Raw genomic sequence first — 16,700 nt, 5'->3', positions numbered from 1 at the left:
TTTAAATATTGTACATTATGCAGTGAAATAAATTGCTTGACAATTTTCCTAAATGAAAACATCCTAACTTTTTTTCTCCATAAAAAGTATGGCACTACACCCAATATAAGATTGTGGCAGTTTGGTACATTTATTACAAAGAGACAGGGTTACATTCATTTTAAAATGTAACGCTTATAATCATAAGACTTCTTTATATATAAGGTCTACCTACGTTACTTTACAAAAAGCTAGTGAGCCTTCTAGAATAGTGAAAATAAACAAATACACAAAGGAACTGAGAAAAACCTAAAATCAAAAAAATAATTGTTATGTAGGTCATTTCCCCCACACTCATCATGACCTGAGTTCAATTAGTCTAGAACATTCTCAAGTCACTGCCCTTGATGACCTCACAACCTTGAATTCAATTAGTCATGTTTGGAATGTTCTGGAAAGTTGATTAGTTGTGTAAGGGAGATAATTTTAGAACAGTAATTAGCATGTCAATAAAAGTTCTAGATTGTTCTTATATGCCTTTATAAAAGGGACGTGCTCAGCTTCCAGTCAGACTTTTGGGATCGTGTCTCTTGTGTGTTACTAAACTCCAGCAGTAGTCATTCTCAAGACTTTTCAAGACCTTCACTGCCAACGCTGGATTTATACTGTGGACTTTGTGCAGTTTCAAGCCTGCAAGCCAAAGGACTGTTCATTCATCCGACTGACTGTTACAACTCTGAGACTGGAGCTCTGCCGTCCCAGCTGAGATAAGTAGTCTGTACACTTTTAAAGCTTGTACTCTATCCCTGACTTAGCAATTAGTTTTATTTTCGTAATAAATTTCGTTTAAACGTTAACTGCTGAGTTCACCCTTTTGTTCGTTTTCTCTGCACGTAACAAATTGGGGGCTCGTCCGGGAGACGAATATTTTGAGCCGTTTGACAACATTTTGACAGCCTTTTCAAAACTACTGTATACTGTGAACTCAGCGAATTCAATCATGGCGGAATTCAAGCCAGACGAATTTATGGATGACCTTGATCAGGACACATTTAATTCCCTCAGAAAAGACAACCTCATAGCACTGGCAAATTTCCTTAAAGTAGATGTCAAAAGATCTATGCGCAAGCGAGAAATTCAGTTCAAGATTGCAAAACATTTAGTTAATTCTGGCCATTTTGAGGAGTCTGCCTTAAAAGATTATGAGCCTGAGTCTTCCTTCGAACTCAAAAAATTAGAATTAGAAATACAGGCAGATTTGGAGCTTAAAAATTGGAATTAGAAAAGGAAAAATTGCAAATGGAAGAAAGGGAAAGGCAGGAAAAATTACAAATGAAAGACAAAGAATTACAAATGAAAGACAAAGAATTACAAATGGAAGAAAGACAGAGAGAAAAGGAGAGAGAATTGGAAGAACATCGACTACAGTTAGAAATGAGACGTTTAGAGCTTGGACAATCAGGAAAATTCTCCCTTCAGACAAGTTTGACATCACTAAGCATTTCAGGTTAGTTCCCCCTTTCCAAGAAAAGGATGTTGATAAATATTTCCTTCATTTTGAGAAATTGCTCAGAGTCTGAATTGGCCTAAGGAGTCCTGGTCTATGCTTTTGCAGAGTGCTTTGGTGGGTAAAGCCAGAGAAATTTACATTCAGTTGTCAGTAGAGCAGGCTTCAAATTATGATTCTGTGAAGGAATTAATTCTCAAGGGCTATGAGTTGGTGCCTGAAGCTTACCGTCAGAAATTTAGGGATTGTGAGAAGGTGAAGGATCAAACTTATGTTGAATTTGCTCGAACAAAAGACAACTGTTTGACCGTTGGTGCTCTTTCTGAAAAGGTCAGTCAGAATTATGACAAATTACGACAGCTTGTTTTGATTGAGGAATTTAAGAGGTGCATTCGGAGTGACATCAAGACATTTATCAATGAACAAAAGGCAGATACATTGGAGGTTGCTGCACGTTTGGCAGATGATTATTCATTGACCCACAAATCTTCATTTCTCAGCAAACCATCCCAGTCCTTTCCATACAGAAACAATGCAGGTAAATTTAACTCGTCCTTTTCATCCAAGAATTTTTCAAAGGACAGTAGAAAATCAAATGACAACAGTTCACAAAATTCAAGTAACACTCCCACATCATCAGATCCCAAGTCTCAATCTCCTTCTGACAAACAGTTTGGTACACTTTCTTGTAATTATTGTAAGAAAGACGGCCATTTAATGTCAGAGTGTTTCAAATTGAAAAGAAAACGTGAAGGTCAAAGTGGTCAAAGTGGATCTAAGCCAACCGGCTTTATTTCTTCATCACTCAATTAGAGTCTAATAATGTGTGCAACACATTTTCTGAGGTTAAACCCCTCTTATCCCCAATTAATGAGGTCAAGGTCAATTCTTCACAAGATAGCATTATGGGTATTTTCGAACCATTTATTCATAATGGTTTTATATCACTTTCTAGTGATTTCTCTTCCGCTACCCCTGTCAAAATTTTAAGAGATACCGGGGCTTCCCAGTCTCTTTTGTTGGCAGATACCCTGCCGTTTCTGAAAAGTCATTTTCAGGTTCTAAAGTTCTTATTAAGGGGGTAGATTGTAATGACTACATTCCTGTTCCTCTCCATAATGTCTATTTGTCTTCGGACTTTGTTTCTGGACCTGTGGCTTTAGGTATTAGGCCTTTTTTGCCTTTTGAAGGGATTCACCTTCTTCTTGGAAACGACCTTGCTGGGGACAAGGTCATTACTAATCCACTTGTGACTGATAATCCTAGTTTAGATCAGGATCCAGAGCCAATTGAACAAGAGATACCCGATTTATTTCCTTCATGTGCTATTACTCGAGCATGTCATTACTCGAGCCATGTCAAAGAAAACTTCCGAGAATCAAAATACTCTCAAAAATAATGTCACAGATGTTGACTTAAATGACACCTTTCTCAGTCAGGTGTTTGACACGGATCATTCCGTTATCCCTCGTGGATTTGAAACTTCCAGTAAAACTTCTGCTGACCAAAGTCAGACATTTTCTAGATCAAATCTCATTGCAGAACAACACAAAGACCCAGATATTTTGTCTTTGTTTGACAGGGTAGATGATGAAGGTAAAACTTCAGATAGCTCTGTTTCCTATTATACAAAATCTGGTATTCTCATGCGTAAATGGAGACCTCCAGATGTCTTGGTTGATGACGATTGGGCTATAAAACATCAAATTGTCGTTCCAAAGCCCTATCGTGCTGAAATATTGCGCCTAGCCCATGAAACCCCCTGGCTGGTCATTTGGGAGTAAGGAAAACTTATCACAAAATTCTCAGTCACTTTTATTGGCCTAATCTCAGGCAGGATGTAGCACATTTCTGTAAAACCTGTCACACATGTCAAATGGTAGGAAAGCCAAATCAGACCATTCCAAAGGCCCCTTTACAGCCAATTCCTGCATTTCAAGAACCATTTAGTAGGATACTAATAGACTGTGTTGGGCCCCTACCAAAAACAAGATCAGGAATGAGTACATGCTGACAATTATGTGTACATCAACTCGCTCGTTCCCAGAAGCCATACCACTGAGAAATATAAAGACAAAGACTATAGTGAGAGCTTTAGTCAAATTTTTCACTTTATTTCGGCCTCCCTAAATGTGTCCAGTCCGATCAAGGCTCCAACTTTATGTCTGGTATTTTTCAACAAGTAATGGATCAGCTAGGCATTAAACAGTATAGGTCATCCGCCTATCATCCAGAAAGTCAGGGTGCTCTTGAGAGATTTCATCAAACTTTGAAAAACATGATTAGGACCTACTGTTTTGACACAGAGAAGCAGTGGGATGAAGGAATTCATTTTTTGCTCTTTGCTGTTAGAGAGTCAATTCAAGAGTCTCTTGGTTTTAGCCCATTTGAGCTTGTATTTGGACATACAGTCCGTGGCCCACTTAAGCTCGTTAAAGAGAAATTCCTATCAGACGATGATGATTGTCTGAATATTTTGCAATATGTGTCAGATTTTCGTACAAAACTCTCTAAAGCATGTGAATTAGCCAGAGAAAATCTTGAGTCATCTCAGCAGTCAATGAAAACCAAATACGATAAAAACACCTCAAAACGGAAGTTTGAACCAGGTCAAAAAGTTCTTGTTCTACTTCCAATTCCTGGCAAACCACTCCATGCTCGTTACTTTGGGCCATATCTAATCGATAAGAAATTGAGTGATTTAAATTACATCATAATAACACCTGACAGGCGAAAACAAAAGCAGCTATGTCACATAAATATGCTTAAGCCATATTTGGATAGGGATAATCCTACTATAACTCAGCCTGTCAGTACCGTCAGTTCTGGCCATTATGAAGATAGTGATACTGAAACTGACTTGAGTGAAAATACTCTAAACTCAAAGCTGGGCTCGGTCAAGCTTCAGAACTCAGAAATCCTGGAGAAGCTGGAGTCTACAAAGTTGGCACACCTCCAGCCAGAACAAAACAACAGGTAAAAGAACTGCTCCACGAATATAAACACCTGTTTCAAGATGTTCCAACGAGGACAAACGTCATCTATCACGACGTTGATGTTGGGGACAGTAAGCCTGTAAAACAACATCCATACAGACTGAATCCAACAAAAGCGAAATATCTCCAGGAAGAAGTCAAATACCTGCTGGACAATGACTTTATTGAACCCAGTAAAAGTAACTGGAGTTCGCCGTGCATACTTGTTCCCAAATCAGACCACAGTTATCGTATGTGCACGGACTTTAGGAAGGTCAACACTTTAACAAAGACAGACACTTTCCCAATCCCGAGGATTGATGACTGCATCGACCGAGTGGGAAAAGCCAAGTATGTGACAAAATTTGACCTACGGAAGGGATTTTGGCAAGTCCCTCTGACGGATCGTGCTCGTGAAATATCCGCCTTTGTTACACCAGACGGATTGTTCCAGTACAAGGTGATGCCATTCGGAATGAAGAACTCTCCGGCAACGTTCCAACGGATGATCAACGACGTCATATCCGGGCTAGACGGATGTGCAGCTTACGTTGACGACGTCGTCCTGTATAGTGACACCTGGGAGGAACACATCAAGCTCATGCGAAGTTCTTTGAGAGACTGAGTAAAGCAATGTTGACTGTCAACCTTGCCAAATCTGAGTTTGTATGGGCAAGGGTAACTTACCTCGGACATACTGTAGGACAGGGTGAGGTAAAACCTGTTGATGCCAAAATCAGTGCCATTTCAAGTTTTCCCATACCAAACTGCAAACGACAACTGATGCGCTTTCTCGGTATGGCTGGTTACTACAGAAAATTCTGTCCAAATTTCTCCACAATTACTGAGCCTTTGACTAACTTACTTAAAAGAAAGTACAGTTTGTTTGGTCAGAGCAATGCCAACAGGCATTTGATACACTTAAAGCCATACTGCAAAGTGCCCCAGTATTGTCTGCACCAGATTTCACTTTGCCATTCAAATTAGCTGTAGATGCTAGTGATACGGCTGCTGGTGCTGTTTTATTGCAAGAGGATAGTCATGGTGTAGATCATCCTGTTTGCTATTTTTCACGCAAATTTAACAAATCCCAGAGAAACTACTCTACAATTGAAAAAGAGTGTTTATCTTTGATATTAGCTTTACAGCATTTTGAAGTTTATGTTACTTCTTCAAATCAGCCAATAGTGGTTTATATTGATCACAACCCTCTTGTTTTTCTGCAGAAATTTAAAGGCAAAAATATGAAGCTAAGATAGAGATTGCTAAGATGGAGTTAATGTTACAGGAGTTTAATCTTGATATTAGACATATCAAAGGCAGAGACAATTTAATTGCAGACTGTCTCTCTCGTATTTAGAACTTATTGTTGTTCACACTTTTAAGATTACATTTGTAAAAGAAAGATTTTTCATTGAAAAATTTTCTTTTTTGAAGAGGGGGTGTGTTATGTAGGTCATTTCCCCCACACTCATCATGACCTGAGTTCAATTAGTCTAGAACATTCTCAAGGTCACTGCCCTTGATGACCTCACAACCTTGAATTCAATTAGTCATGTTTGGAATGTTTCTGGAAAGTTGATTAGTTGTGTAAGGGAGATAATTTTAGAACAGTAATTAGCATGTCAATAAAAGTTCTAGATTGTTCTTATATGCCTTTATAAAAGGGACGTGCACAGCTTCCAGTCAGACTTTTGGGATCGTGTCTCTTGTGTGTTACTAAACTCCAGCAGTAGTCATTCTCAAGACTTTTCAAGACCTTCACTGCCAACGCTGGATTTATACTGTGGACTTTGTGCAGCTTCAAGCCTGCAAGCCAAAGGACTGTTCATTCATCCGACTGACTGTTACAACTCTGAGACTGGAGCTTTGCCGTCCCAGCTGAGATAAGTAGTCTGTACACTTTTAAAGCTTGTACTCTATCCCTGACTTAGCAATTAGTTTTTTTTTCGTAATAAATTTTGTTTAAACGTAACTGCTGAGTTCACACCTTACTTGGTCGTTTCTCTCTGCACGTAACATAATGCTCATCTAATCTCATTAAAGAACTACAGACAATCAGTTTGTTTAGCAAATACATGCTTTTGCAGAATTGAAATTTAATCTGACAGAAAAGGAGGCAAAAAGTAACATGATCTGAAACACAGTCTGAGGGAAGAGGCTTAAAGGTATCTGCAAAAATTTATATCACTGTAGTTGACATGTAATACCAAATGGCATGTGATGCCAAATGCAATGCTTGTGATCAGCTCGTACGAACCTATACTGGGGATTTTCAAGGTCCACAGAACTGCCGTTGCCTTGGAAACAGATTACATATTGATAACATTTTAAAACTAATGCTACGAAGCACATTGGATAGAAGGTGAGCATTGAAATTAAAAGACGATAAAATTATCCTGAATTGAGGTAAGGGTAATAGCATATTTACCAATAATACTGTCAGAAAGATCACTAAAAGAACGTAAAAGTACAAATGTTATGTAATCTCCTTGGTGGACATAATTTTGAACCTCACTGAGGCTGAGGGGAAGCTAGTCTGTTGCTATTTGATCATGAATTCTGATGAACGATTAAGTTTGATCTGTAACTCATCAAACAGAATACTTTCAACTGTTTTCAGAATCTGTCCTCAGAATTTCATCCTATGAATCATTAAAACATAAAATAGTTGTCAGGTTTACCTCTTGAAAAGTCACCCATCACAAAATGGAATTTGTAAAGCTCATGACAAAGATATCACATGATTATGTATGTACATATTCAGTCAATAAAACATGTATTTTGACCACTGTATAATAGATTACTGCATGTAAATTTGAGATTTTGGTGAAATTGCCACGTCACATCTATTTTTTTTTGGCGATTGATTTGGCATTGTGTAAAATTCATCTAAATTACATCTTAAAAACGAAGAAATGCATCTACTGTAATAGAGAAGAGGCTAAACATGTTGCAAAAACTGTACAAGTGAAAAAATGAAACAACCACTACAGGTGATGTTTGCAGTTGTAGTTCTGCTCACATTGATGTTTGTGATAATTTAGTGTTTTGGTCTGTGTATTAGATCACAGTGTAAGAGCTGAGCAAACATGTATGGATATATAATCCATCCGATAGGTGTATTGCTTGCAATGTGTACTCTCTTCATTTCAGTCATGGACTCACATATATGTATGACAGCATTGAAGAGTATCTGACCAGCTGGTCAGAAAGAGAAAGGTTTCTGATGCACCCAGACATTATTTCCTATGTAAGATACTTCTCATCAGTATTTTAAAATGCAATTTGGCATGAGTTAAAGTTGGCACAAACACTTGAAAACCCGATTACTCATTCTTACAAAGTGGCACATAGAAGAATCAAATCTGCAGTAGGTTCTGATTAGACATACCGCTAAAAATCTGCATCAAAAAATATAAAATTTACAAATCTTCTTCATTTCTCATCTTTGCAGTTCATTATCACATCACTATCTGTTATGATGCAGTGTGTCCAAATTGAACAGGCTACCTCTAGTTTAAAAACAATCATTTCTAAACTAACATTTTTGTCATCTGGTTGAAAACTGAAAACTGAAAAACTGATAATTACATTACTCTAGTGTATCAGATCATCCCAAATTTATGGTTAAACAATACTGAAAGTAAAAATAAATATTAGTTGCAATTATTTTCTATTTGATTGTCATATCACATCTTTTCCTCATCCAAAGATTTAAACTTGATACGAGTTTTAACCATCACACACTAAAAACGCTAGAAAATTAAAAGAAGATCACATGGAAACCGAGGGAATACATCACTTGTCATTCTGACAGTTTTGTCAAAATGAAGCAAAAGTATGAAAATTGCCACCGCCAGAACATAATCATTTAAAAAGCAGAATCTTAATAACAAATTCTGGCAAGCACCAAACATCATCTTAGACTTACAGCGCTGTAACTGATTTGGATAATTTTCGTACCTGTGTACACTCTATACTCATTACAAAGGATTACATGTTCTGCCATACTGCCAAATATGACTAAACTTTTTCCTTCTTTTGTTTTTATAAAAGTTATTCATTCTGTCCCCATAACGCATCACACATCAATCTGTTTAGCTTTGACCTCTGACCCATGGAGTCTACAGTAGATCAAATCCTGCACCAGCATTAAGTTTCCAATCATGAGAGTGCGGTTGCACACTTTACACTTTTGGCAAGATTTGTGGAAAACCTTTCCGTCACTCTTAGCCATCTCAGCAATGTAGACACGGTTGCCGCAAATGATGCACTTTTCAGTCTTGGGCGCCACGAACGTCTTGCGGCTGTTAGAGCTGGGTTTCTTGTTGAGTTCATTCTTTTGCTGTTCCTGTGATGACTCACTCTTGAAGCTGTGAAGCCGGTCTGATATCGATCCCATAGGTTTGGCCTGGAGAAAGAATGACACAAAAACCATAAGGACCACTTATGCGGTTTCTCTATCACAAGCTTACAATGCTGTCCTCCCTTTCAACTGATGTGGTTTAACCCTCATGGCTTTTAAAGGAAAGACCAAACCACTTAAAAGGAAAATTTTAATCAAATGAAATAAGTTCATCAAGCTTGCATTCGCCGATTCAAACAAACAAAACCAACTTCCTTTTATGCCTAAGTAGGGTGAACTAGAAGGCAGACGCACAGCAAGTGAAATTCATACCATACTCTCTGATTTATACAGGTAGATATCATTGAATTAAAACTTCTGTTCAGTCAGTTTCTTTGTAATTTCAATCTTAAATTGTGTAGTGTAAAGGAAATAAATGTTAAGATTTCTCTGGTAATCAAGGTAGAGCAATGCAAACTGCATTAACAACTTATGTTTGAGCATAGTACAAATGTGGTATTCTTTAGAATAAAGTTATCAGTGACTGAAGAAGCCATAAACATATCAAATGCTTGGCATATTGATTTTTCCTGTCATATCCAGTCATAAAAATCAATATCCTGGGGTTTTTTGGACGACACAGGTGCAACAAAATTTCCCCATTTTACCGTAAAATGAGTCTGTTATAATTGTTGAATAGGGGCTCTTTCTCTTGAAAAGCACTAAATCTCTAATACCATTAAAATATGGCATTTAGAAAGATACACATAACTTCTGTTTGCAGATGTTGAAAAATCTCACCATGGTATTAGGTGTACTGAAGAAATTTGCTACACTTCAAGGTTTAACGAGTTTGTACCAATCACACTGACTCATGATTTATGGGTAGCTATGTGAAAATATTACCAGTAAACTACAGTTTGCTTTTTGCACAAACACACACCAAAATGAAAGCTGGATAAATATCTCATAGACATTAAAGCAAACATGTGGAAAAGCAAAACATAAACGTACGGTTGTCATAAATAGGAAACATCAGAGTACAGATCTTTTCCTGATATCATCTACAACAATTCTAATTCCTGACCCTTGTTCTCTTCATTCCACATTGGAAACACTTATACCCTGACTAAGATATAAAGAAAACTCTAGACAAAAATCATCCTTACCTTGTCTTTGGATTCATCACTTTCTTTCTCATTTTCCTTTGTTTGCTCGGTTTGGGATTTCTCAGTTTCCTTTGTTTGCTCAGTTTTGGATTCCGTATCTTCCTTTACCTCCGTCTCCGTCTCAGTCTCCTTCTCTTCTTTATCTTCTCTCTCTTGCCGCCTTTGCTTTGCCATAGCAACCCACATGGGTACTCCATTGGCTGTCTCTTCTGATGCCCTCCTTTCACTGAAGGTTCGGATCTTGAGGTGTGCAGGATCCTTCTCCCGCTCACTGAAGGTTCTAATCTTGATTCTGGCTTTGTCTGACTCTTTCTGCGTAGGAAGAATAATTCTTGGCATTGATGTTGCAACTTTCTCTTCCTTATTCTCCTTGTTTTCGGTTTCAGTTGGTTCAATTGCTTTTTTCTTTGATGCTCTGAAACCTTCTCTCTTTTTCTTGGTTTCCTCTGATGGGTCATCCTCTCCTGCCATTTCACTACTTGGTGAAACTATAATAACTTCTCTAGTTTGTTGTTTTTGTGGCTCAATTCTCTCTATTTTCAACTTTCTTTCCACCACAGTAACAAGCCTGCTTGTTTCCACGGTGTATTTGTTCTGATTTTCCTTCTCTTGCTGTTCAGCACTGAGATCATTGACAGGTCTTTCAAAGGTAGCAGATCTGTGCCGCAGTTCTGGAATCTCAAAACTACCTCTTTTAACCTGTAGTTCTCTTGGTTCAAAACTAGCAGACCTCAGTCTTTGTTCAGGTTTTTTCAGACTTGTGGATTTTTCAACGTCTTGTTTTTCTTCTTCAGTCAGACTCTTTCTCTTGTCCTCAGTGGATTTTTCATCTTTCGATTCCTGCAGACTTATTTTACGTTCCTTAAACTCCACAACTTTTTCCTCCTGATCAGGAACGGCAAGCTTTACAGTCTCTGAACTTTGCACTGTTGTCTCTTCCTCTACTACATCTGGTCCCTCAATTTTCAACATATCAAGTTCTTTTATTTCAGCAACGGGAGCAACCACAACTTCCTTGGTAGTGGTGGATGTCTTTGTAAGACTTTCCCTTTTAATGGTGATTTCTGTGACAAGAAAAGCTACAGTTATTGAAGCACACTTTATGTTACTGACCTAAAACCTCACAATCATGTCTGTCTTTTTATGTGTTGTATGAATAAAATGTAAACATCTGCCAGATAGATCATTTTGTCTTTCTGCTTCAAGCAAAATGAAATGAAAAGTAGAAAAAGCTGTCATGTGACTTAAAGGGCGCCCTCTCTTACAAAGGCAACTGATCACTTACACCTATATGCTTTCTCATTCTTTATCAGAGCAAAAGACAAAGGTAAACTGCCTGTAGTTCTTCATGAAACTTTTTCTCATAAATTCATGACATTCACAGAACTTTCTCTTTAACCTTTGAGCACTGTAATTTCCTCCCCCAAAATATCAGGGCAACATCTTACCAACTTTTATGAATTTTTTGTAATTTTTTCAATGATTTTGGACTTAATGGACATAAATTTTCATGGGCAACACTTTTTGACCAAAATTTGGGAAAAATCAGAAAAAAAATCATCTACATCTGAAAGAAATTGTTGGCTTTATATTGTATAAAGGCAACAAAAATCGACTTTGGCACTCAAAGGGTTAATCTTTTCATAACATAACTTCATTCAAAGATAGTCAGTTGTCAAATCTACATGCATTTCTCAATAAGTTTTCACTTTGAATTTTTTCTAACTTCTTCATTCAATGATGACAACACTCTGACTGTATTTGTATCAATATCTACATAAAACATACATACATACATACATACATACATACAGACATACAGACATACATACATACATACATACATACATACATACGGACGCCACCGACTCACCATATAAGCTCTTTTTGGTATTTATATACATACCAAATATGAGCTTATACAAAATATAGGTTACAGTACTGCTCATTGCTACACTGTTGCTGTAAGTATGACACATGACATTGAGAACTTCAAAATATTTGGTGCAAGTATTAATTTCAAGGTTGCGAATCTGCCCAGCTTTGGCTATGTCAATATCTACCTCGGCTAAACTCCATAGAGGATCTTTTTTCCTTGTCTTCAATCTTTTCCACTGTAAGACTAGATACAGTGGTTGTCTTTTGCACCACATCTTCTTCAGTTTCCTCTATCTCTTCAGGAGTGTTTGGCAGTTCAGATCTGGACCCTGACCTCTGTGTGAGGTAAAAGAAGGTCATGTGAGAAATAAGACTACACATTCTTGTCTTGACTTTCTCGAGATTTCATTGCTCTATCAAAATCAGTGTTTTCTCTACAGCATTTAATCCAGGGTTCTCAAAAATTTTTGAAGTAGGCGGAAAATTCAGAAAAGTAGGCGGTTAGCTTCTGTGTGCAACCAGAATCCCTGGGCGAGCGGGGGGAGACAGTTCTGAGCAATTTCATGCATTCTTATACAGTGTATAAAAGGCTATTCCAACATACACACAGGGGGAGGGTTTCCTGTGTGCGAGAAATTTTTAAAATTTGATTTTGAAGGCATTTTGGAGTAATTTCATGCATTATTGTACTGTACGGAAAGACCATTTCAGCATGAGAGTGTAAGGATTATTTTTAAATTTGAAGACATTTCTGAGCAATTTCATGCATTCTTATACAAGTGTATAAAAGGCAATTTCAACATACACAAAGGGGGAGAGGGTTTCAGGGACGGGTCCCCATCCCTGTGTGTGGGCAAGAAATTTTTAAATTTTGAAGACATTTTGGAGTAATTTTATGCATTCTTGTACAGTATTTAAGACCATTTCAGCATACAGAAGAATCATTATCATTGCCAATTACAACATGTTTTCAAGGGATAAAGTTTAAAAAAGTCAGAAAAATTAAGTTGATATCATTCGGGCCTGTCAACTGTATTCAGTTAACATGGATAATAGCAAAATTTCACCAGACTGTTGTGTAGAATTATGTTTAGCTCATGACTTGAACTAACATTTTGAAATACATCATAGAATAGGGGTTTTCACAACCCAGAAAACGATCCGCTAGAATCCTGACCAGCCTGGCTGCACAAAGTGTTTTACTGATTTAAATAAACTTGACTGAAGATACAGTAAAGTCAAAGAGTTTATTCAATTCAATGAATTATAGGAACACAATTTTCATTGATTTTAATTCACTGTACTAATTTCACAATAAAACGAATCCGTGAGCTGATTATTGATTTTTTGCTGATGTTGAATATAATTGAAAATGAGAGCTAAATTTCAGTGTTCATGTTTGATAAAACCTCAAACTAACGACACTGAACGCCAGCCTGTACTACACCGTGTGTGTACAAAGCACCGGCAGTCAATTGTAACACAGTACACACAACGCGATATCGGTCGACCTGAAATTTGACACTGTGATCGACGTAGCTTTTCAAAAGTACGAAAAGTGAGACCAAGTAATTTTTTGTTTATTTAGATTTGATCTAAACCTCCCAAAACCAACAGACAAAGTCAGAAAATCAAAGTTTTCGAGCGTCGACTTTCTCTTCCGCGATGCACACAACCACGGCCCCTCCACAAAACGCGATGTCGATCGACTTGAGTTGACATCGTGATCGACCATGGATAGATTGACGTGACATTTCGAAAGTATGAAAAATGAGACAGTAACTTGTGGTCGCTTTAGATTTGATCAAAAAGCTACCAAACCCATCAGACTAGGCCCTACTCTTACGCAGAAAACCAAAGCTCTCAAGCGTCGACTTTCTCTTCCGCGTTTGAGCGAAACAATAGTCGGCTTCATTCGGAAATGGTCGGCTATTCGCGGGCATAACGTAATTGAATTGTACGTTAGTCCAATTTTCGGCTATACCCAATGTGAACGTCGGAATAATTCGGGCTGTGATCGGCGAGCGAGGTTGACCTCGAGAGCGATTCCCAGTCACGGTGTACAGTACAACACGTTCGCTCATTGCGGTACTACAGTGATAGCAACAAGTTCACCGCGTAAATTGCTAGACTACATATAGCCACATCGGCACTTCTGAAATATTATCTGCGGCTTGCAAGACCACCAAAAAATCTAATTATTGTTATCAAAACCAGAATTTCCGGGCCAGAGAGCGAAACAGTGCTGAAAAGTAGCCGGCCAAAATACGAAAGTAGCCGGTCAATTTGGCCGGCATCCGGCTAAAAATGAACACGCTGTAATCCTACATTTTTAGTCAACCAATAAACACTAATTGACGTTATCTTAACCCTTTGAACCCGGCTCGGACAGAAATGTCTGATGACGTCATAGAGTACCAGGGGGTCAGGGTGCAAAGGGTTAAAGGGCCTATGACACGCCCATACAACCAAACGTAATATCACTTTTTGGGTCTTGAAGTTAGCTTACGTAGCTTACGTCACTGCCTTGCATTGTGTATCGCCCCTTTGTCCAGATAAAAGGCAACTAAAAGTTACAGGTGGGCGTGTACCCCTAGCCCAACTCGTTCAACTTTTTTCGGCTTTTCAAAGTTCACCCAACGACTTATCTTCATATGGGCAAACAGTCTTTCACAGTTTCGCAAATCTCATGTCCGTAAGTGTGTGAGGCAAGGGCTTCCTTTCCTCAGAACGTACACCCACAGTGTTTCATCTAGGATGCTACACCAGGGGGGGATTGGTCCCCCTCTACTGGAATTTTTGAGGGGGATTTTAAAATTTTGGGGGGGATTTAACTGAAACCTATAATGACATCTTTATACGTAAGTTTTAATGTTGCAGTGATGTTACTTGTGTTATACATACTACGAGCCATAAATCACTTGCTTACACAATCCAAGCTGCTGGCTGCAAACACCATCCTCTTTAAGATTTTTTTCAAAAGTCAACAAATTTGCGTATCACTGTTGTGAATGTATAGGGCTTCCAAGAGTGGTGGACAGCTCATTAATATTCATAAGCATTACCATTCTTAAAAAAAATTGTAGCATATTCTGTATGCTAAAATATTCTGTATGTTTGTTTGTACATATTCTGTATGTTTGCTTTTTTAAAGGGCCATTATTTGTAACTGTTGACCATTTTTTACCTCGGAAAATTCCATTTAGAGGCTCATATTTGTTGCAAAATGTTGTTTTACGAAGAAACAAACATGATTAGTGATGTTATAGCCACATAAAACTGCTAATTTTTGTTCAAACGTGTTTCCCTTCCGAGCTCATTTGTTGACGTCCGTCATGCTCAGCGTGCTGGGAGAACGCAGATATGGTGACGCCGCGATCACGCCAGATGTACAAGTTCACGTTTATTGCGGGATCAAAACAACATTGCGTCGAGGATTGCCAGACATCTGGCTACGCAACGTGCTCGGACAATGGACTACGACGTAAGTGCTGGGCATAAGTAATGAATATTTATTTTGATATTGCTGTAAATGGCTCGCGCAGGTGCAGAAGAATGCCTACGTTGCAATCCGCGTGTCAACAGAGTTTGTATTTCTGTCCGGACAAAAATTGAAATTTTCGTTGTAAAATCACATGTTATTTAGTTGTAGGGCACGTAATGTTTCCGTATAATATGCGATTCTGTGTTATTTGACAGGCTATTCAACATGAGCCAGTGATCATTTCAATCAAAACTAACGGAAAAATCGCAAGAAGATACAGCTAATGGAACTTTAAGGCTTAATGTACATTCAAACATAAAAATTAACAACAGTTAGCCATTCCCACTGTACCTTCAAGGGATTTTTTTTCATTTTTCACTGAACTGTCTGCACTACAAAAAGCAAGAAAAAACTCTTTTGTAGTTATACAGGAATGTTTTGTAGCTTCTGCAAAAATAACGTACTTGTTTGTCACGTTTTTACTGTGCTTATATAATTTCTGACTATTGTAAGTTTGGATCAACATTGCCCTATACAAACCAGTTAGCTGTATTTTTCTAGTGACCTAGCTGGTCTTGTAGTTTTGTGCGCAGACTCAGTAGAGTTAAAACGAACAACTTAGAGGGTCGGATCTTAGTCTGCTGTATTTTGAATGCGGAGTTTCTCGATGCCAGACTCGCTCCAGTTGCTTTTTGTCAGTCATTTTAGAATGGGAAAATAACAAACAGAAAGGTTGGTTGTCACCAACAGTTAACTTTAGGGTTTATTTGCCCCGAAAAATAAGTCAGTGTCTGTTCACTGAATTCAAAAACTGGACCCATTGACACTACAGCTTGCTTGTGACTTTCATTGCATGCAGTCTGCACTGAACACGTTTCTGTGACAGTAAAGTCCAAATTTTCGTGTCAATTTTGCTATCAGAATTATTTTCAGAGTGTTATGGACATCCATACGATGCAAAAAACTTCAGTTTGTCTCCTTTTCTCAATCGTACAGAGATAATGTGACACACAAACTTTATCAGGCTAGGGCAACGAACTTTTGTGAACGTAACTCTCAACTGGCTGACAGGCTTTCATATGCAAAATCAGCGTACGGAAATTTACGCGTGGTATTGTTTCAACAGCAATTTATTGAAGCAGTTCAAAAAGTATCAAAATCAAACTAAAATTAGTCCCTTCCATGTAAATGTTCTTGCAACACTATACAATGCCCGTTGCCACACAATGAACAGGTGCCGATAACGGGTCAAATGCATCGAAGTGTGACACCCGTGATAGCAGCCATCATTCCAGCCAGCTCAGTGCAGTGCGCGATGGGTCGCCCCTTCTACCTGTGATTGGCGGCGTGCAGCCCTCCA

At 38.2% G+C, this 16,700-nt stretch overlaps 1 protein-coding gene across 5 annotated transcripts in view; it reads right to left on the bottom strand.

Annotated features, from left to right (window-relative positions):
- Positions 1-6,523: 6,523 nt before the first annotated feature.
- Positions 6,524-16,700, bottom strand: part of LOC139132072 (uncharacterized protein DDB_G0286299-like) — a 48,679-nt gene continuing 38,502 nt past the window's right edge. For all 5 annotated transcript variants that reach the window (XM_070698464.1, XM_070698463.1, XM_070698461.1 and 2 more), the window contains 3 exons: positions 12,042-12,192; positions 9,979-11,042; positions 6,524-8,875 (listed from right to left, as the gene is read on the bottom strand). In XM_070698464.1, coding sequence (XP_070554565.1) covers positions 8,546-8,875; positions 9,979-11,042; positions 12,042-12,192 — 1,545 coding nt within the window. In that variant the 3' untranslated portion in view covers positions 6,524-8,545. The remainder of the gene's footprint in view (positions 8,876-9,978; positions 11,043-12,041; positions 12,193-16,700) is intronic.

This window comes from Ptychodera flava, chromosome 4 (assembly GCF_041260155.1).
Source record: "Ptychodera flava strain L36383 chromosome 4, AS_Pfla_20210202, whole genome shotgun sequence".
NCBI lineage: Eukaryota > Metazoa > Hemichordata > Enteropneusta > Ptychoderidae > Ptychodera > Ptychodera flava.
Note: the sequence above shows the minus strand (reverse complement) of the source record. Positions and strands in the feature narration are given on the sequence as shown.